The sequence below is a fragment of the Lithobates pipiens genome, unplaced genomic scaffold (assembly GCF_037356315.1).
Source record: "Lithobates pipiens isolate NorthernLeopardFrog02 unplaced genomic scaffold, aLitPip1_a1.2 Scaffold_30, whole genome shotgun sequence".
In the NCBI taxonomy this organism is placed as follows: Eukaryota; Metazoa; Chordata; class Amphibia; order Anura; family Ranidae; genus Lithobates; species Lithobates pipiens.
Window position 1 is genome coordinate 67,153,076 of NW_027507791.1, and position 18,924 is coordinate 67,171,999.

General features: G+C 42.8%; 1 protein-coding gene across 1 annotated transcript in view; it reads right to left on the reverse strand.

Annotated features, from left to right (window-relative positions):
* The window catches only part of MNAT1 (MNAT1 component of CDK activating kinase), a 254,207-nt gene that overhangs the window by 171,075 nt on the left and 64,208 nt on the right, over window positions 1-18,924 (reverse strand). The window contains exons 2-4 of the mRNA XM_077464379.1: window positions 9,038-9,190; window positions 3,784-3,857; window positions 218-321 (exon numbers count right to left, since the gene is read on the reverse strand). Of these exons, the coding sequence (XP_077320505.1) occupies window positions 218-321; window positions 3,784-3,857; window positions 9,038-9,190 (331 nt within the window). The remainder of the gene's footprint in view (window positions 1-217; window positions 322-3,783; window positions 3,858-9,037; window positions 9,191-18,924) is intronic.

An 18,924-nucleotide genomic window follows, 5' to 3' on the forward strand; every position in this document is an offset into this window, starting at 1 on the left:
GAAATCATTGAACAAAATAAAAGAAAGGAACACAGCTAGCTGATCCTTTGATCCTACATGAAAAGTTGCATTATCAGAACATTGCCATTCCCAGCTATGCCATCATTAGCAATTCAATATTTCAGCCTTGCCAAGTCAGTTCCTAGTGACCATTGCTTGTAATAGCTAAAAGATAAAAGTCAAACAGTAAAAGCTTAATATATGATACAATACTAACCAATTTTATTTTGTTTCTTACGATGGTATCTTTGTTCAGCTTTTGGTACATATCGATCTTTTTTTTGGTGTTGTCAAGATCAACATTGTTGGTCAAGTTGAACACTGGGGAAAAAAAAAAGTGAATTTAGAATTGAATATACATTAAAAAAATATATATCAGGTGTGACATTACATTTCCTGCAGTTGTGTTGCTAGGTATTAAAGTGATCATAAAGTTCAATAAAAAAAAAAAAAAAATGCAAATCGCTGCCAAAAAATGTTTAGCATGTGACACATCTAGTTATGTCAGAAGCCCAGGATGTACCCCTCTGCAATGTAGTGGCATATGGGCTGGTGGGTAAAACCACATCACGCAGGGGGTCAAGGCATCCAACACACCAGAAACAGTCGGACGCTGAAGATTTTTTTTACCCACCATAGCTCTTCAAGGGAGCAAAGATCAGTGACATGAGCATTAGGACAGGCAAGTCGTAAAATTATTTTTATTACTGTAAAATCCTTTTCTTGGAACTCAACTAGGGACACAGGATCTGTGGAGCCTCAGACTATTGGGCTTCACTGCCACCTTTGGGGGGAGCATGACACTGGCAAACCAAAAAAAAGCTGTTGGCCAGCAAAGTATAACCTCCTCATAATTCCTAAATATTTAGAAAATCAATGTTTGAAGTAGATCATAATCTTAGAGGGGTGGGACCTGTGTCCCTTGATGGACTCCAAGAAAAGAATTGTATGGCCAGTATAACAATCATATAATAATTGTTTATCAGTGGAATCTGAGATCACTGGGGGATCTCAAATGAAGGGTGAGCAACACAGCAAACACCAGCGCTAACAAACCCACAAAACAGTTCAGTCAGTCCATCCATAACTCCTGCATCGTCTAAAATCAGATATCCAAGCTAATACATACATAACAGATATGGAAACTGCTAAACCAGCTAAAGGTACTGTAACTTTCTGCTACCGCATTTCTAATCCAGCCTTCCCTGCCATACAACACAGCCAGGTCTGCGACCACCATTAGGGATACAGCAAGATCCGCAAACAGTCCCAGCTTGTAACTGAATAATGAACGAGAAGCAGTGCAGGGATGAGGTTATCCCTCTGCTCACTCAGGCCTTACGATTTTTCAAGTCTGTTTACTGGCATCACATTAACAAGAGTTTACAGGAAACTAATTTTAGGAATGTTTTTGTTACATTCGTTAGATTTAATTATTTTTTTTGAGAATTCTCCCTTTTTTTTTTTTTTTACATTTTTTGTTTGTTTCATACATGTAGTACTTTGTACCCTCTCCCTAAGTGTTGGCTAAGGATAGATATAAAATCAGACATTTTAGCCGACACGTCCACCCTCCCTCCACTGCCCTCCTTGTGAGCGAACTTATCTCAGGCATGTGTTTGGAGACAGGGAAAGGTCAAAGTGGCCTTCTCCTTGCTAAGTGCGTTGTTGGATGGCTATGGAGGGTTGAAGAGGGCACCCGGCTCCACCTCAAAGCTAAACACCACCAAGGAAGATGGGACAAAGTACTACATGTACCCTGGGGAAGAGACCACATTGAAGTGGAACTACACTCCATCTGAGCACCACAAACAAAAAATGCAATTTAATTCATTGTTAATATTTAATACATTTTTAATACTCAAAGCTAATTTCCACATAAATCCATGTCTTTGTGCTTTATTTTGCAGAGAAATCACTTAGAAATACACCCCCCCCCCAGCATTTCTAAAGGACAGATGATTCCTGCAATCCATCTGCCCTCCCTTAGCTCCTCAGGTACAGTATGCAGGCAGGGTGGTATGCTTAACTGAGAAAGCCTCTCCTCCCCTCCTGAAGACTCCTGGGATATAGGACATAATTTGCCTAGGCCTGGAAACCAGGAATTAATTGAAGAAATGTAACCAAAAAAAAAGTTTAAAACAAGTATATATGATATACTTTCTTAGCTATTTACTAATGCTAGCAGCATTAGGATTAAAATTGTCATTGTTGATTCACTGAGTGAAGTTCCACTTTATTAAAAAATCATGGGGGCCATCTTTATTTTTCTACTGGGTCAATTTTTTCATTTTTCACACACACAAAATCTGCATATTTTTGTTCGCAAACATTATATATTTTATAAAAGCAGAGACCCTGTAGAATGAAATGGCATTTGCAAATTTCCTATATCACACAATATTGGCTCAACTGTTTTTTTTTTTTAAGTACATATTTTCAGAGGGGGGGGGGGAGTTTTTGTGCAAACATACTGTAATACCCATTTTTTTGGTAGAATAAAGATGAGGTTGCATCAAGTAAATAGATATCAAACATATCAAGCCTTAAAATTGCATGTGCCCTTGAAAGTGTGAAAAACATTTGTACCCAAAATTAACCGACATTTTAAAAGACTTTATAGGTTATCAATTGAGAGTTAATCATGAATTATAGTTCAAGAGTTATTGCTCTCAATCCGACGCTCACAGCCATACCTCACATGCAGTGCATTTTAATTTTTACATAGGTGTGAGACCTTAATGTGTTTTTTTTCATTCAATTGTGTACACGGGATTTCAATTTTCTATTTTTATTATATTATATTTACTTGAACTCTTTTTCATGTGTTTTCATTCAATTTTATTGATATTACAATGGAGCTAACAATGGATGTCGCACTACTTCCTTAAGTTAAATCTCTCTAAAACTGAGCTAATAATAATCCCCTCTTAATCCTCTTGTATTTTATTGTATTATAACTGTATTGTCTCCCTTTAATATTTTAAAGCGCTGTGTAAACTGTTGGCGCTATATAAATCCTGTATAATAATAATAACAAGCCCTCTATGCTATAGCATGAACTAGTGACATGTCATTTTTATGGAGACATAAGGGGTCTCCCCTGCAGCTAATCAAGCACATATTGTGCTTCATTAGCTGCTTCCCTGGCTACAGTAGCTGGGAAAAGACAGCTCTGAAATCAGAAGTGACATAATACATGTCACTACCCGAACAGATGCTCCCCCAAGCTCCTCCTGCCCTTTACATTGTAGCATGTTACCCCAGTCCCAGATTCCCGAGAAAAATGGGAGGACCTGGGAACCACCGCCATCTGATCGCTGCCTGAAAAAGAATAATACTAAAGTCAGGGCTGCAGCAGACGCAAATATCAGAACATTTATAAGCATATGTTGGCAGACAAGGGGTTAAGGAATAACTGCAATTAAAAAAAGTTCTCATTTGTCTACATTTTGGCTTTAATGGTTATACAAAAGGTTTGGCCTATAAAACTGGGGTAAGAATGTAGTTATCAAACTCTCCCTAAGCAGTGAGATTTAGATATTTCATGGCATGGCTTTGGAGGACCATTACATTTTATGACTTGACCCAGCTCCATTCACCACATATTTCTAAGGAAAGCTCAAGAAAGAAATGGAGTTACGTCAGTGCTGTTGTCACCAGTCCAAACCCAACAGAGGGTTTAGCCTCTTTCTGTTCACCCAAAATGGACAAACCTGTTTTAGGAGATGTTTAGTAAAAGCTAGTAGAAATATATTTTTTATTCTACAACACCACACCTACCTATTTCTTCAATTTCTTCCAAAAAATCGTTGTATTCTCTCAGAGATGGAAATTCTTCTTCACGCTTATTAAATCTAACAAAAAAGAGAAATTTAAGCATAATTCAATAATTCAGCAACATCCGTGCTAGCTAATGGACGTCTGATCGATATAAATTTGTTTTATTATATTTTCTCAACGTGAGGTGTTACTACCTAGTGCTATTTGTCAGATGAAAGGAAAAACACTACAGGATGCATTACAGCCCTTCTTTTCTTAGATCATTCCAACCTTATATTACCGTAAAATCCTGAGAAGACCTGGGTTTTCACACACAGGTATAATAGAAGTATTTACAGTCTAGTACGTTACATGAACCTGGATAATCTTTCACATATTTATGTGCATTTCACCCTCTGGCAGATTTATACATGTAGAGGTAAATTTAGAATACTGCATGAAAGTGACTGAACTTGGAGATCGATGTGGCCCCTCCATGGACTGAAACTCAATAGCTTTTATAGACAGACATTCTCTTGGCCCTCAATCACACACGTAGCTGACAGAAGTCTCCCAGAGATATCCAATACTCTCTTTCATCTTTCCAGTGCTGCTACAAAACTGAAAGGTAGCATCTGATTGGATGTGAAAGCAAACTTGTGCTTCGTCCAGGCAAGGCAAAATAACAAAACAACTTCATGGCTCAACTCCAGGTTAAGAAAAAAAATGACCCTTGTAGTGGGCCCCCTCTGCACTGCAAAGGTTAAATGTTCTTTTTATCGAAGGGTAGAGGAATAAGCAGCTGCATTTATCCTATTACTCACTACTGCAAAATTCCTCCATGTTGAATGACCGGTTCCCAGAAGTTGCTTTCCTTTGCAGGTTGCATGCATTTCAACATCAGGTACAATGGAGGACCAGCAGTCCTGCAATGTGTGCAAGGACCCGCCCACACATCCAGAGAAGAGTGTTAGCTGCCAGGGGAGTGAGGAATAAAGTAACCATAGCTGCCTATTCCTTTATCTCTAGATACAATTATCATTTAACCCTTACAGTGAAGGGGGCCCCAATGCAAGGGTTCTAGTTTTTGTTTAACCACTTACCGACCGCCGCACAACGATGTACGTCCCTTTTTTGAAAAGGGATATCTCGGTAATGGCAGCAGCTGCTGCCATAACCGAAGTATCATCTCTTCAGGCGGCGGTTCTGTAAACCATAATGGTGGTCTCTGCAGCAGATTCACCGTGAGATCAACGTTATTGGCGGCGGGAGAGGTGCCACCTCCCCTCCTGCCGGGGTGTATAGGGGTCAGGGCAGTATATCTCTAAACATTACAGAATTCATCTGGCTGCTTCTGTCACATCATCAATAAATACCAATGACCCAGTGCCACTGGAAGACATGCATGCCCATGCCATCACACTACCTCTATCATGTTTTACAGATGACATTGTGTGCTTAGGATCATGAGCTGTTCCAAGCCCTCTGCACACTTGTTTCTTCCAGTCATTCTGGTACAGATTAATATTGGTTTCCTCCATTTCAATGCTTTTTCAGAACTGGTCTGGCTTTTTTAGATGTTTTTTGGCAAAGTCTAATCTGGCTTTTCTATTCTTTTATTTGTGGGAAAAAAAGGACGTCAATTTTGTTTGGGAGCCACGTCGCACGACCGCGCAATTGTCAGTTAAAGCGACGCAGTGCCGAATCGCAAAAAGTGGTCTGGTCTTTGACCAGCAAATTGGTCCGGTCTGAAAGTGGTTAAGAATGCCTACCCGTTTCCATTGATTATAGAGTTATTTGACCGCCTCAAGGGAGCAATGGTTTTCACGAAGCTTGACCTGAGAGGGACATACAATCTCGTGCGCATTAAGGAGGGCGACGAGTGGAAAACTGCGTTTAATACCAGAACAGGCCATTATGAATACCTGGTAATGCCTTTTAACCTTTGTAATGCCCCGGCAGTTTTCCAGGAATTTATTAACGATGTCCTCCGAGATTTGTTGCAATTGTGTGTGGTGGTTTATCTCGATGATATCCTCATATTTTCCAAGTCCCTGGAAAGCCACCACACAGATGTACTTCAGAAACTAAGAGAGAACAATCTCTATTGTAAACTGGAGAAGTGCGAGTTCCATCGTGAACAGGTTACATTCCTGGGCTATGTCATTTCCACTGCTGGTTTTTCTATGGACCCAGAGAAACTTTCGGCAGTCCTACAGTGGCCTCGACCCGTGGGTTTACGTCCTCTGCAGCGTTTCCTGGGCTTTGCCAACTACTATCGGAAGTTTATTCGTAACTTTGCGTCTCTGGTCAAGCCTCTGACTGATATGATCAGAAAGGACGGTAACCCACAGAGTTGGTCTCCAACTCATTTGGGCAATCTCCCAACAATTCTGGTGGCCTAGTCTACGGGCTGATGTTACTGCTTTCGTAGCTGCCTGTCCCGTGTGTGCTCAGAGTAAGACTCCACGACACCTTCCAGTGGGCTTCCTACAACCCATACCCAATGGAGAGAGGCCCTGGACTCACCTGTCTATGGATTTCATTGTGGAATTGCCCAACTCCCAAGGCAACACTGTTATCCTTATGGTGGTTGACCGGTTCTCAAAGATGTGTCATTGTATTCCACTTAAGAAGTTGCCCACCTCTAAGGAACTGGCTTCCATTTTTGCTCGGGAGATCTGTCGCTTACATGGGCAACCCAAGGTGATAGTCTCGGACAGGGGCAGTCAGTTTGTCTCCCGGTTCTGGCAAGCCTTTTGTGCACAGTTGGGAATCCAGCTTGCGTTCTCTTCTGCGTATCACCCGCAAGTCTAATGGGGCTGCAGAACGAGCCAATCAGTCCTTGGAGCAATTCCTACGTTGCTATATTTCTGACAATCATAACAACTGGTCTGACCTATTACCTTGGGCAGAGTTTTCTCACAACAACGCCTTGAATTCTGCCTCCCGATTGTCTCCATTTATGGCGAATTATGTTTTCCAACCTTCCATGTTGCCTGACTCGTTTGTTCCGCAGAGTATTCCTGCATTAGAGGAGCATTTCCGTGGTCTTCGTTCCACTTGGGTACAAGTCCCGGAGGATTTGCGTCATGCTGATAGGTACAGACAGGGGACAGGGTCTGGCTATCATCTCGCAACCTCCAGCTTCGTGTTCCCTCACTGAAGTTTGCACCTCGGTTTATTGGGCCTTTCCGTATCCTTCGCAGGATTAACCCACTAGCTTACGCGTTGGACCTTCCTCCTAGTATGCGCATCTCAAATGTGTTTCATGTCTCCTTATTGAAACCGTTGGTCTGTAACCGATTTACCACCTCGGTGCCACGTCCTCACCCTATTCAGGTTGAGAACCACGAGGAGTATGAGGTACAATCCATTGTTGACTCCCGTAGGTTCCGTGGGCGCATACAGTACCTGGTGCATTGGAAGGGGTACGGTCAGGAGGGTTTCATCCTCTGATGTACATGCCCCTGTCATCCTCCGCGAGTTCCATAGACTGTTTCCCCTCAAGCCCGGTGGCCCTCCGAGGGAGAGGGGTCATGGGGGGGGGGGGGTACTGTCAGGGCTGGCTTAGCCCTTCCTCCTCTGGGCTGGCCGCTCAGCTGTCGGCTAATTGCCAGCTCTCTTCTCTTTCCACAGTTACCAGCTGTTCCCGATGATGCTCGTCTGACCTGCCTATTTAAAGCCTTCCAGCTCATTTCTCCTTTGCCTTCACGTTGGTCACATCACAAGGAACCATCTCCTGCTGTTTGTTTCAAGACTGGCTTGCGGACATTCCTCCTGGCTTCTTATCCTGCTTGCAGTTGCTCTCCTCGGATCCCTGACTTCTGGACTGGCTGGTTACCCGATCTGATTTATGAACTTTGGACTGGCTGACTACCCGATCTGGCTACTGGACTCTGGCTATGCTTGACTATGCTTTTTCTATTTATCTTTTTATTTTTATTAATAAACAAGTATGATTTGATTGTACTTCTGTCTCAGTCTGTTTCATGGTTTCTGACAGTGGAGCTCTTTTGTTCCTGTAATGACTCCATGCAGATGATGCGGAGATGACGTTTACAGCCACTAAAGGTCATTTCTGCTTATGCATATTTTATCTAATTCCCTCTAAAATTGCCAAAGTCAGTGAAAAATTCACCTAAAAAAAAGATTGTCACTAAGCTAAAAGAACTTTGGGCAGCTTGTACAAGAAGGTGAATAATACCTGCCCAGCAGGTGCAGGCTCCAAATTACAGAGATACAGCCACCACTTAATGCCAACACATCCAAGTGTTTTGGATGCAAGGTCTCTCACTGGACACAGCATCTGGGCCACCCCACTATGAGAGGCAACTGTATCTTGATGAAAGAGAAAAACTCGCCATCCACCAGAAAGTTATCATTTATCTTCTTTCACCCACTGGGTACATTAATATCTTCATCACTCATAGATCCAATCCGCTGCTCATTGTGTGAAGATGAAGGATGCAGACAGTGTTGCTGTCCCACAACTGTGTTTTTCTGTCTTTTTATATGGCATTCCTCAATAAGGAAGTATTTTTTCTACTTTCATCTTTATATTACATTTACCTGGTCCCGAACCTCCTTATCTGGGGTACCCCGCCAGCGCTGTTGGCTCCTCCTCTTCTGTGTCTGCCATCATAGAATAGCAAGAGGCAGATGTGCGGGCTGCATTTATAGACACACACAGAGTACAGCTCAAACCAACTCCCTCCTCATTTGATTGACAGCAGCAGGAGCCAACAGTTGCTGCCTCAGTTCCTGCAAGTAGAGGGAGAGGGGAGAGAAGAGATGCACCTGGGCACAGCGCTGAATTGAGTGAGGACTGAGGTAAGTATTTAGAGAGGTGGGGGAGCATATCATGTTGTAATGCTAATAAATGCATTGGAGTAAAAAACGTTTTACCTTTAGAACCACTTAAATTTGGAGCCCAAAGCAGAAAAGTCTGAGTAGAGTAGGTCCAGCCTAATGGCAACAGAAACAAAACAACGGAGCACAGACATGGTAGTTTGCACCACTGGGCAACTTTCCATTAGTGCAGCAATAAAAAGCTCCATGTATAACTGCAACTCCCAGAACAGTCTATCTGCTGTCCACCACTGGTGTCACCCTAAATATAGGTGATGACTGAAAAGCTATATTTAACAAGCGACAGCAAAGTGTCTAGGCATGTACTATTGCTATGTAGAACAGGATCATGTTAGATACAGTAACATCCTAAATATATTATTTCTACCTGGTCCATGAAGGTAATAAGCGAAAATATACTCACATTTTTATGATCTTTTTGCGGATTTCCACTTCTTTATCAATTGTGGGGTCTTCAAAGAGCTGCACTCTAAAGTTAGTTTTCCGGAGGGGAGTGTTGCATTCCTGGCAAGTACCAGACCCTCGAACAAAAAGTAGCTCGACACAACTTTCACACCTAGGACAACAAACAAATGAACAATGAGAAAAGCATAATATTGAACAGTGCAAAGAAATAGTATCTTTATTAAAGCACACATTAATGCAGTTCTGTACTCATTGTTACAGATTAAATGTATTATTTTAAATGCAAGCAGTATAAGTACTTCAGTCTGAGTTTGTACCAGCCTTTTGGGACTGACTGGGAGAGAGAAGCAGTACATGAAACCATTCAGCAAAGCTACAGTATGCATGTGCAAACAAGGAGAATGCTGATAGATGTAGAGAAGTTATCCCCAAACCACAGCCCAGGGGTCAGATGTGGCCCTTTTCCTGCCTTTATCTGGCCCTTGGGGCACTATTACATTAACTGACAGCAATGATGGGATTCCATGTATGGATACCATTGATTGCACCTATTTGTCCCATTGATACCAACGATGGTGCCCTCTTTCTTCTAATAAACCCAATGATGGGGCATTGTTTATGCCCACTGATGTCGGGACATCGTTTAATCCCACTGGCCACATTCCACCCCATCCCCTCCTCCCCACCCAAGACTGAAGGTCAGTAAACTGGCCCTTTACTTAGAAAGGCTGGAGGCCCCTGATGTAGAGAGCAGAGTGCCAGAAAGATCAGCTCATCAGTCTGCCTTTTGTTTCTTGCAATTTAGAATCACATGATAGGGAAGAGCCAAGGCCCTGCAAGTGTTACATAACGGCAGCAGAGCAAAATTAGGCCACCTACCAAGCCAGACAGACAGGGCTCTGCTGTGTGGTGGAGTGGTGTGAAATGGATATACAGAAATACCAATAGTCTGTATGTAAAACAGCTCCCACATATTTGTTGAATATGAATTCAGCGGTTTGCCCAGAGTTACTCCAATAAATGGTATTGTGGTAATGCACAAATCTGGCGCACCCTCTCTGTGTGTCTTGTTGTAGCTAACATAAGGATTTTCCCTATCTACAAAGGGCAGCAGCATCTCCAGATCAGATGGAGCGTCTGATCTGGAGACTTTAACAAAAGATCTCCCTATTTTAAATTTGTGCCGATGACTTTCATGCAAGTTTACAATGCTATCAGAGATGCTGCAACTTTTAATGTGCATTGTGGAAAGCTTACAACGTACAAAAAAAAATAAGAGTAATTACAATACAGGAGAAAGGCCTGTAAAAATGTGCAAGACTGAAGGTAACGCTGGAGTTCAGACTAGAGAACCCTAAAAAAAAAAAAAAAACGTGTGTTTATCTTCCCTATAGGGCCGATTCTGAAAATTCTCACTCCTACATGTAAAAATCATAATTTTTTTGCTAGAAAATTACTCAGAACCCCCAAACATTATATATATACTTATATATACAGTATATACTTTTATGTCACAGTATTTTATACACTTTAATGAATCTTAATGCAAATGCAATATATAACCCAATTTTTTGGTAAGCTGTAAAAGATGTTTCACTGAGTAAATAGAAAACTAACATGCCACGCATTACAACTGCGTGCACTCGTGAAATGGCACCAAACGACAGTACCTAGAAATCTCCATTGGGGCGCTTTATAAAAAATTTTTTTTACAGGTGACCAGTTTAGAGTTACAGAGGAGGCACTACAATTGCTGCTCTCGCTATAACGTTCGCAGCGATACCTCACATGTGTGGTGCGAACACCTTTTACATATGCAGGCGTGACCTACCTATGCATTCGCTTCTGCAGGCGAGAACAAGAGTGGCGGGGGCGCATTAAAAATTATTATGACTACTTATTTATTTACAGTGGAGTCATTTACACCCCCTATTCGTCCCAAAGTAGTGAGAAAATACAAAAATGTAGGCTATCACAAGAACGTCGAATAAAGTCTTTTTTTTTTTTTCTTTGAAAATAACATGTTATACTTACCTGCTCTATGAAGTGGTTTTGCACAGATCCTCTTTTTTTCGGGTCCCTCACTGGCACTCCGGCCCATCCCTCCTGAAGAGTGCCCCTACAGCAAGCAGCTTGCTATGGGGGCACCCAAGCCGAGCTGTAGCTCTGTGTGTCCATTCAGACACTGAGGTGGGGTTTGGCCCTGCCCCCTCTCTCTCCTTATTGACTGACTTTGATTGACAGCAGTAGAATCCAATGGTGCTGCGCTGTCGTCTCAGCCAATCAAGAGGGAGAGTCCCAAACAGCCGAAGCACTCGTGGACATCACTGAACCGAGATGGGCTTAGCTAAGTATTGGGGTGGGGGGGGGGGGGGGGCTGCTGCACACAGAAGGCTTATCTTAATCTACATGATGCTTTTAGATTAAAAAAAAAAAAAATTCTGCCTTTACAACCACTTTAGGCCCCATTCAAGGCCAAAGCTCAAAAACGCCAGAAAACCCTGTATGCAAATGCACAAATACGCACGACAAAACGCTCAAAAACGCTACGCTCAGGTGTGAATGCTTTCAATGGGGATGCCTGTCCCAGTAACATCAGTCTACAAGAAGACTTCCCTCACTTTGGAGAAATTTTATTCCCCTTCCTTTGTGTCTGCAGGACAGAAAGTGAACACAAATCTCCCCAATTGCATAAAAAAAATAAAAAAAAACTGTTCATACCCATTTCAAAACTAAATAAATATCTTGGCTATACAAACACTTCAAAGCCTACACACACTTTTTTTTTTTTCATCCAACCCAGCAGGTTAAAACATAAAAACACAAATAAACTGTCTGAGCCACTGTACTAATGATGCAAGGTTAGTACAGCGATCTCCCCCACTGAGCCGCTGTGTTCTGACAGGGGGATTGCCCCCTGCCTAACACTCCAGTCAGAGCTCTTAGCCATTGGGAGCCGGTGTCTTATCATATAGGGTCCTCCATCGTATAGTGTCCGCTGCGTACTGCGCATGTGCAGTACACAGCAACACAGATTCCGAAAATTGCAGAGGATGAACGACGCCTGCGCCGTGAGTCCAGGTTCTATCCCCACTATCCAAGTGGACATAGAGTAGGAATATAAAAGAGCCGGGCGCAGCGAGGCCGAGCCCGAAGCGTGGCGAGCGAAGCTCGCCCACGAGGGGCCCTCTAATATTCACAACCCTATGTCCGCTTGGATGGTGGGGCTACCATCTCCACTCACGGCGCAGGCGTCGTTCAGCTTCGGAGATTTTTGCGAAGCTTCGTCTGATCCGTACTGCGCATGCGCAGTACGGCGCGGACACTATATGGCACAACACCGGTCAGGCCACTGGTTTTCAAGCTGACCTGCTGACACACAGTATCTCACATAAGTGAATATACCCCTCACATTTTTGTAAACATTTTATTATATCTTTTCATGTGACAACACTGAAGAAATTACACTTTGCTAAAGTAGTGAGTGTAAAGCTTATATAAAACAGTGTAAATTTGCTGTCCCCTCAAAATAACTCAGACAGCCATTAATGTCTAAACCTCAACAAAAGTACGCACACCCCATAAGTGAAAATGTCCAACTTGGGCCCAATTAGCCATCTTCCCTCCCCGATGTCATGTGATTCATTAGTGTTATAAGGTCTCAGGTGTGAATGGGGAGCAGGTGTGTTAAAATTTGTGTTATCGCTCTCACTCTCTCATACTGGGTGGCACAGTAGTGTAGCACTAGCCTAGCAGTAAACAGGGTCACGGGTTTGAATCCCAACCATGACACTACCTGCCTAGAGTTTGCACGCTCTCCCTGTGCCTGCGTGGGTTTCCTCTGAGTACTCTGGTTTCCTCCCACGCACCAAAGACATGCTGGTAGGTTAATTGGCTCCTGTACAAAATTGGCCCTAGTATTTGAATGTGAGTTGGGGACCTTAGATTGTGGGCACAATTTGAGGTAGGGACTGACGTGAGTGTGTGATGTATGTGTGGAGTGCAGCGTAAATTGATGCCGCTATATGAGTACCTTAAATAAATAATAATATAATAGATGAGTGTCTTAATGAGACACAAGGGATAGGGACAATTGTAGACACGCAACCACACTCACATAGGTTGAACTGGATGGACTGGTGTCTTTATTCAACCTTGCCAACTATATATATGGTCACTGGAAGTTCAACATGGCATCTCATGGCAAAGAAATCTCTGAGCATCTGAAAAAAAAAAAAGAATTGTTGCTCTACATAAAGATGGCATACGGTATAAGAAGATTGCCAAGACCTTGAAATGGAGCTGCAGCATTGCGGCCAAGACCATACAGCGGTTTAACAGGACAGTTCCACTCAGAACAGGCCTCACTGTGGTTGACCAAAAAAGTTGAGTGCATGTGCTCAGCATCATATCCAGAGGTTGTCTGGGAATTAGACGTACGAGTGCTGCCAGCATTGCTGCAAAAGGTTGAAGGGGTGGGGGTGGTCAGCCTGTCAGTGCTCAGACCATACGCCGCACACTGCATCAAATTGGTCTGTATGGCTGTCATCCCAGAAGGAAACCTCTTCTAAAGATGATGCACAAGAAAGCCCACAAACAGTTTTCTGAAGACAAGCAGACTAAGGACATGGATTACTGGAACCATGCCCTGTGGTCTGATGAGACCAAAATAAACTTATTTGGTTCAGATGGTGTCATGGTGTGTGGTGGCAACCAGGTGAGGAGTACAAAGACAAGTGTGTCTTGCCTACAGTCAAGCATGGTGGTGGGAGTGTCAGGGTCTAGGGTTGCATGAGTGCTATCGCCAATGGGGAGCTACAGTTCATTGAGGGAACCATGAGTGCAGAGCTGCACGATTATGGCCAAAATGAGAATCACTATTTTTTTTGCTTACAATAAAAAGATCACAATTCTCGCAACGTAAAATCTTTACGTCACGCGCTAACTTAACGGGTTAGTTTTTTTTGTTTGTTTTTTTTTTGTTTTTTTTTTAAGACCGCTGCGCAAAAACAGCGCGACATAACATATTGCAACAACCACTATTTTATTCTCTAGGGTGTCTACTAAAAAAAAAAAAAAAAAAAATATGTATGTTTGGGGGTTCTAAGTAATTATCCAGCAAAAAAAATATTTCTTTTTTTTACTTGAAACCAAATGTCAGAAAAGGGTTTAGTGTTTAAGTGGTTAAACTTTTTTCACTTACACACAAAGTCTATTCCATTGACAATTTGTTACAATGTTTATACTTAAGTTCAACTGATAAAGAATGTTATAATTCTTGGCAGACTGCCCAGTTTTTCTCTTCCTTTCTTTTGGCTGTGGCTTCAGAAGAGCAGAAAGAATTCTTTGCATAGCAAGAATCATGAAACACTTTAGTCAAGATCGCAATGGGGGGGGGAAAAAAAAAAATCACGATAACGATTCTTGGTGATTAATCGTGCAGCTCTACATGAATGCCAACATGTACTGTGACATACTGAAGCAGAGCATGACTGGGCCGTAGGGCAGTATTCCAACATGATAATGACCCCAAACACACCTCAAAGACAACCACTGCCTTGCTAAATAAGCTGAGGGTAAAGGTAATGGACTGGCCAAGCATGTCTCCAGACCTAAACCCTATTGAGCATCTGTGGGGCATCCTCAAACAGAAGATGGAGGAGAGCAAATTCTCTAACACCCACCAGCTCTGTGATGTCATCATGGAGGAGTGGAAGAGGACTCCAGTGGCAACCTATAAAGCTCTGGTGAACTCCATGCCCAAGAGGGTTAAAGCAGTGCTGGAAAAGATTGGTGGCCGCAAAAAATAGACACTTTGGGCCCAATTTGGACATTTTCTCTTAGGGTTGTACTCACTTTTGTTGCCAGTGGTTTAGACATGAATGGCTGTAAGTTGTTATTTTGAGGGGACAGCAAATTTACACTGTTAGGCCCCGTTTACACTGAGGTGGTGGGTGCGTTGGCGGTAAAGCGCCGCTATTTTTACTGTCAAATTACCATCAATTTCGCAGCGCTATTTGTCTAGCAGCCGAGAAAGGTTTAAAACCACCCGCAAAGTGCTGCTGTGGTGGGCAGGAGTGGTATACACACCGCTCCTTCGTCGCTCCAAAGATTCTGCTTAGCAGGACTTTTATTAGCGTCCAGCCAGCACACCATTCCAATGTGAAAGCCCTCGGGCTTTCACATTGTAGACACAGGATCGGCTCTTTCAGGGCGCTTTGCAGGTGTCATTTTTTAGCGCTGTAGCACCTGCAAAGCGCTCCCAGTGTAAAAGGGGTCTAATACAAGCTGTAGTGCTGGTTCACACTACCGCGACTTGGGATCCGACTTGTCAGACCTCAAGTCGCTTGACATCAGAAATTCCATTCAAGTGAATGAGAGCCGTCTTAATGCACACTACTGAAGTTGCTCCGACTTCAGAAAAGGTTCCTGTACTACTTCAATCCAACTTCTAGGTGACTTGTACCCATTGATTTCAATCCAAGTCACCTCCAAAGTCAGATCGTGTCTTAACTGAAGCAACAATACAGGAAGAGAAAATTGTTTTCTCAGGCAAACCCCTCCATCCCCCCTCCGATCCACAGAGCTGATTTTTGTTTGACTGGCCACTGGAAAGTCACTTGTCCTGGAGGCGACTTGAAGTCGCCTTTTAAGTCACCCAAGTCACCTTGTGGTGCACGCTCAGGTCGTGTCCAGGTCGCCTCGCAAAGTCGTGTTGCCCCTGTGTGAACCGGCACGTACACTCACTAGTTTACATTGTAGCAAAGTGTAATTTCTTCAGCGTTGTCATATGAAAAGATATAATAAAATATTTACAAAAACGTGAGGGGTGTACTCACTTTTGTTAGATACTGTACACACGGGCTGAATGTCAGGCGGTTTTTTATTGAACTGGCCGATGTCGCCCAGCATTCGACATGTGTATGAGGGACTTAAGGATCCCTATGTTATCGGTACAGGAACCCCACAAAACAGTATATTGGGATTATGCAATCTATCTAGGATTCTAGATATACATTGTGCCATGTCAATGAACTTACTGTACTTTGCAGGTCACAAGTACACAAAAACGTTGGTTGCACACAAAGCCCTTGTATAAAAGGAAATATTATGCAGACTACTTCAAAGTGAACCAGTACAGCATTTACACAATAAGATCAACAAGAAACAGGTTTTTGCATGTTTATTTTTCAAGGCGTGTGTATTTTAGTTTTTGTGATTTTTGCACGAAAGAAGCAAGCTTCAATTATAATCTGACTGGCAGCTGCCTTTTCAATGACTCGTAAATTTTATGTTGAACAGCTTACTCAGAACGGTGGGGTGGGGGGGTATAATGGAAGCTATACATTTATTGTACACTTTATCAACACTTAATTCCTAGTTGGGCAAGAGACCTGAAATTCAACGCTGAAACATCCTTGAGAAGAATTCACAAGGCAATGCACACAGACAATGACTTATTTCTGAGAATCGGACAGAAAATCTTGAGGTGTGATTGGGTTACCAATGGAGGAAACAATTCACCCCGTTCTACCCGCCGATGTTTGAAACAGACAATGTTTCACATTTTATGGATTTAATCACAATAAAAAGATTTGCTTGTACGCTGTGTTATGTTCAGCATGAACGTTTCTGGAGATAAAAACATAGCTTGTGTTCAGTTAAATATAACCTGACATTTCCCCGTTATCTGCAAAATTCAGCCAACTTTCCATTTCAGCAATTAGAGGAGCACAGAAGGGTTCTTGTTAGAAGAATACAAACAGGCAACAAATCGTACTCATTGAAGTATTGAGAGGGGTTCACTAAAATGTCACTCCGTTCAAAATGTTTTTTTTTTTCCCTCGTTTGTTCAGAATAAAAAGGTAGAACCTCTAAGGGACTTTCTTTGGAGGACAATGGGGTTCAAGTTTTGGACAAAGGACAACTGGTTCACAAGTAGAGTGAAAGAGGCCATCTAAGTCAAACTCAAACAACCATCGTTGAACTGGGGGTGGGGGGGTTTTCCATACCATCTGACTGCCACATACAATGCAATTTTAAAGCGGAGGTCTGCCCACCCCTGGCAAAAATTAAAAGCCAGCAGCTACACATACTGCAGCTGCTGACTTTTATTATTAATAGGGCACTTTCCTGTTCTGGAGTCCAGCGATGACGGCAACGCAGTTGATTTTTCTATCAGCTGTCGGGTGCTGCCGCCGCGGCCATTGACAGTAAGGGAACCCAGTAGTAAAGCATTACAGCTTCACGCCAGGTCCCTACTGCATTTGCACAAGGCACCGCTGTGCTTTCCTACTGGCCCAGCGGCGGGAGGAAGGAGGAGGAGGGAGCTGAGCTGCTGACGTAATGCGCCATGGCCTAGTCTCCCAGAAGTGGGGATAGGATACCTGTCAAAGAGGTATCACCTCCCCCCAAAAGCAAAGAGCAAAAGTTCCACTTTACCTAGATTTCACAATTCACACCTATAGCCATGTAAAGCAAATGATTAACCCTTTCACGCCTAGGGGTAAAAAACGTATCTAAATGCCTAAGCACAATTTGTAACTTTGAAACGTGTTAGTAAGACTGTACTTATCATCACAACTACTTTGTGCGTCCAGGTGGATCAAACCAAAATCAAATAAAAAAAAATCCTGCCCCAAATATACTGACCCTGAACTTGACCTAAACACTAAACCTGGCACTGACCTAGATCAAACCTTGACCTAGCTATATTTTATTTTTCTATATTTTTTTTTTTTTTTACACACTTTTTCTTCTCGTTGCAAGGAAAGAGATACAATGTATCCCTCTCCTCCATTCACATAGAGAAAAACACAGGATCAGGTGACTCGGAACCAGGAGGTCCAGGTCCCAATCATCAGCATGGAGCCGGGGGCTGCCCCCGAGACCCTGATTCCAGCCCATTCCAGTGAGGCCGTATATATGTTTTAGGGCAACGTGAATGGATTAACACCTATGTAGACACTGACAACACAGACCGTAATAAAAATCTGACAAACTGCTGTCATTACCAATGTCCCTAGGAATGAAAGTGAGGGGAAATACATTTTTGAGTTGCCAACCCTGGCACTGACCTAGATCAAACCTTGGTCTAGCTATTTTTTGTTTATTTACTTTTTTTTTTTACACGCACTTTTTCTTGAAGGTAAATACATTTTTGAATTGTTACCAGAAGGAAAATAGGGGGGGGGAGATCTTCTAATAGGAACACCTGTTCCTGCGAAAGGGATTTCCCTGAAACAGGACTTACTTCCTGTTGAGCTCATAGGATAGAAAGTAAAAGGAAATATCCCGAATGAGACACAGATGGCAAAATGAAACTTGGAGTAGTTTTAAAGTGCCATTAGGGCTCGGTACACATTGCTGTGACATGGGTTTCTATATGAGAGTTGTCTTAACTGATACTACACAAGTCGCTCCAACTTTAGAAAAGGTTTCTGCACTGCTTTGGTCTGACTCGAGTGAGATTTCAGCTCTTGTACAGGCTCCTAAAAAGCATCCAAGTTGGATCAAGTCTGCTTGCTGTGGGGGTACCCAACAGGAGGGAGGGGCCAGGAGCTCCAAAGAGGGACCTGAGAAGAGGAGGATCCAGGCTGCTCTGTGCAAAACCACTGCATAGGGCAGGTAAGTATAACATGTTTGTTATTTCTATTGGAAAAAAAAAAACAATTTGTCGATTTTACAACCACTTTAATCTCGGCTGTACAGATACACATAACCATGTCCACAGGTACAATCATTACTTCCCTCATTCAACCCCACCACTACAGACAAGCTTTCTAAACTTCTTTCTAACATCCAGCTAACCACCTGCGCTCTGGACCCTGTTCCATCACAAATGCCATGCTCTCCCTCTGGCTCCATTCTACACTCTCTAACTCA